The 2765-nt window shown below is 52.6% G+C and overlaps 1 protein-coding gene across 2 annotated transcripts in view; it reads left to right on the top strand.

The window, feature by feature from the left end:
* The window catches only part of IQCC (IQ motif containing C), a 3439-nt gene that overhangs the window by 338 nt on the left and 336 nt on the right, over window positions 1-2765 (top strand). The window contains exons 2-5 of one of the 2 annotated variants that reach the window (XR_003043809.1): window positions 252-395; window positions 619-874; window positions 1082-1200; window positions 1320-2389. Coding sequence is in view for 1 of the 2 variants with exons in the window: in XM_015598796.2 (XP_015454282.2) it covers window positions 252-395; window positions 619-874; window positions 1082-1200; window positions 1320-2156 (1356 nt within the window). In the remaining variant the exon portion in view is untranslated. Of the gene's footprint in view, window positions 1-251; window positions 396-618; window positions 875-1081; window positions 1201-1319; window positions 2442-2765 lie in introns of those variants that run through there. The other variant, XM_015598796.2, reaches the window with a different exon arrangement.

The following is a 2765-nucleotide window of genomic DNA, read 5'->3' as shown; positions in this document are numbered from 1 at the left end:
CGCCCCCCACTCCCACCACACGCTCATGTGGGATCAGAGAAGTGGCGGGAAGGGCCTTAAACCGAAGAGGGGGATCCAGTCCAACATGTTCCCTTGAAGCCCCGGGGCCCCAGCGCCCAGCGTCACCTATGCATTCCCCATGGCCGGGTCCCCGCTTGCAGACGCTAGGGTGACCTCCCCAAGAGAATCCCCAAAGATGCCTTCACTTATCCAGTGATGAGGGTTTTCTTTCCCCTCGTTCTCCACACCAGGCCTGGGTCCGGGGCTTCTTGGTCCGACGCCAGTTCCAGAGTCTGCGAGCTGAGTATGAGGCTATTGTACGAGAGATCGAGGGTGATCTGGGCACACTTCAGTGGACTGAGGGCTGGATTCCTAGACCCAGATTTCTCCCACAGGTAGTACACACCCCAGGAGGAGAAGGGAGGGCAAAGAGGAACCTGGGCAGGGGATTCAAGGGGATGGCAGAATCCATACAAGCTTTTCTCAATGGGAGGGTCAGCCAACTCAGCTCCCACACCCCAATCCTGAATCATCACCAACATATATGCTAAATCATGGCACCCAGATACTTGAAGGTTTAGCCCTGAGGCTCTCATACCTCTCTGATTGATTTCTCAGAAGGCAAAGTCTCAACGGACCTGGAAAGCTGGAGAGAGGGTACCAAAGCCAGAGCAGGAACTATGGAGCTGCTTCCCACGCAAGGAGCCTGAAAGAGACATCATTCGAGAGGAGAGGATGCTGAAGAAGTCAGGAGAGTGCTCAGCAAACTCAGGAAGTCTTCCCTGCAGAGATGACAGCCCCTGGCTTCAGGACGGGAAGAACAAGAAACCCAGGCAAGAGGAGACCAGAGATACGTCAAGGATGGAGAACCCAGGTACCTCTTTGCCTAGATCAGAGCAAGCCCCTGACCCTCTCTGGGCCTCAGCTTTCCCATCTGAAAAATGAAAGGCTTGTGCTACATAAGCTGCATCTCTTTCTTTCTTCCCTCTGCCTGATTAGGAGCAACTCATGGGTAGGCAGGGGGAGGGTGCCAGGATCTACATATCAAGGCTTTTTTCTTTCTTTCTTCCCACCTTCACAGAAGTTGCAGGTCCAGGACTGTCCCACAGCCAGACTGAGCTCCAGGAGCTCCAGTACCACCGCAGCCACTTGGCCATGGAACTGCTGTGGCTACAACAGGCGATTAATAGCCGTAAAGAGGTATGCACTAATTTGGAACCCTTTCTGCATATTTGGGGCCAAGGGTGAGGGTTAGGGAAAAGCCTCCTGCCATGGCCAAGCAGACTGCTTGGTACAGTATCTCTTCTCTTCCACCACAGTATTTGATTCTCAAAGAAACTCTAAGATCCCCAGAAACAAGCCAGACCAGAGATGAGCCCAGCATGTGCCCAGACCATGGGGGACAGGCCTGTGAGAAGGCTGGGTCACAAAGCCTGCTATTGGAAGACCAGTCCTATAGAGACAGGACCACTGGAGAGCCAGACCATGCGGATGACACCTGCTGGAGGTTCAAATCACAACCTAACAAATCCCCAGAAAGACAGGGCACTATAGTCAAAACCACTACTAGGGCTAAATACAGGGACTCGTGCTACAGGAGAGCTGGACCACAGCTGCCCACACCATCAGATAACCAAGCCATAGAGAACAGACTCACCAAAGAGCCAGACTGTGGGAAACAGACCTTTGGAGGGACCTGCCTGCAGCTGACGCAACTCCTAGAGGACCAGACCCCCCAAGGCCTTAAATCTAGGGGATACTCTTCTAGAAAGGCCAGGACGCAGATACCTGTACTCCATGAAGACCCAAATATTGAAGATAAGTCTCCCAGAGGACCAGACCACAAAAGGCCTGATTGCCAAAGAGCTAAGCCGCAAGAGTTGGGCCTCTCAGAGGACCATGTCTTCTGGGATGGGACTTTGACAGAGCATAGTGGCCTGGATCTCTGGAAGACTAAACCACCCAAGGGCCAGACCCCCAATGATAAAAGCTCCAGATATAGAGCCTGCAATGAGCCTAGCCATGAAAGATGGAAAAACCAGAGGACTGGACCATGGAGATCAAGGCCACCTGAGAAACTGTCTTTTACAGGGTCAGACTACACAGGAGAGGACTACTGGAAGGACAGGCCATGGAAAACAGGACCACCAGGCTAGACCAGATTCCAAAGGGGGATGATATGAAAGGGCGAAGGGGGAGGACAGGCCCTCATCCAAGCTCCCTGGTACCAGCTCTACCTCCTGCCCCTGTCCCTTGGCCATTGGTGGCTAATAGGGCCAAGAGAAGTTGGAGCGAAGAGCTGGCACCAGTACAGGGAGAGGAAGGAGAAAGACTCTTTCATACTCTTCCTGTGTCTCAATCCAAATTTCGGGACAAGGAGTCACCTGGGGTAAGTAAAGTAGGGAGCTTGAAGGAGAATAAAGGTTTTTCTTGGATTCTGAGCCTGGTTGCATTTATCTGCTTTTGGTCAAGACAGACTGGGCCCTCCTGTTCACTTCCTACTGGCCTGGGGCATCTTCCCTAGAGCTGGCTGGGAGCAGACTATCCATCCTTGGGGAACATCTCCCAAAGCTGATCCTTGAGTTCAGCCCTTGAGCTGTAGCAGTGGCAGGAAGATTCTGAGAAGCCCTCCCTCTAGTCAGTATTGGACCATCTGTGTTTCAGTGTGATCTCTGCCTCTGCCTCTTTCACTGAGCCCCAGGATATTTTTTCATATATAGTGATCACACCTGCCCTATTCTTGTGAGGCCCCACTAAGGGCAGAT

The sequence above is a fragment of the Pteropus alecto genome, unplaced genomic scaffold (assembly GCF_000325575.1).
Source record: "Pteropus alecto unplaced genomic scaffold, ASM32557v1 scaffold39, whole genome shotgun sequence".
In the NCBI taxonomy this organism is placed as follows: domain Eukaryota; kingdom Metazoa; phylum Chordata; class Mammalia; order Chiroptera; family Pteropodidae; genus Pteropus; species Pteropus alecto.
This window is presented reverse-complemented; position numbering and strand designations above follow the sequence as displayed.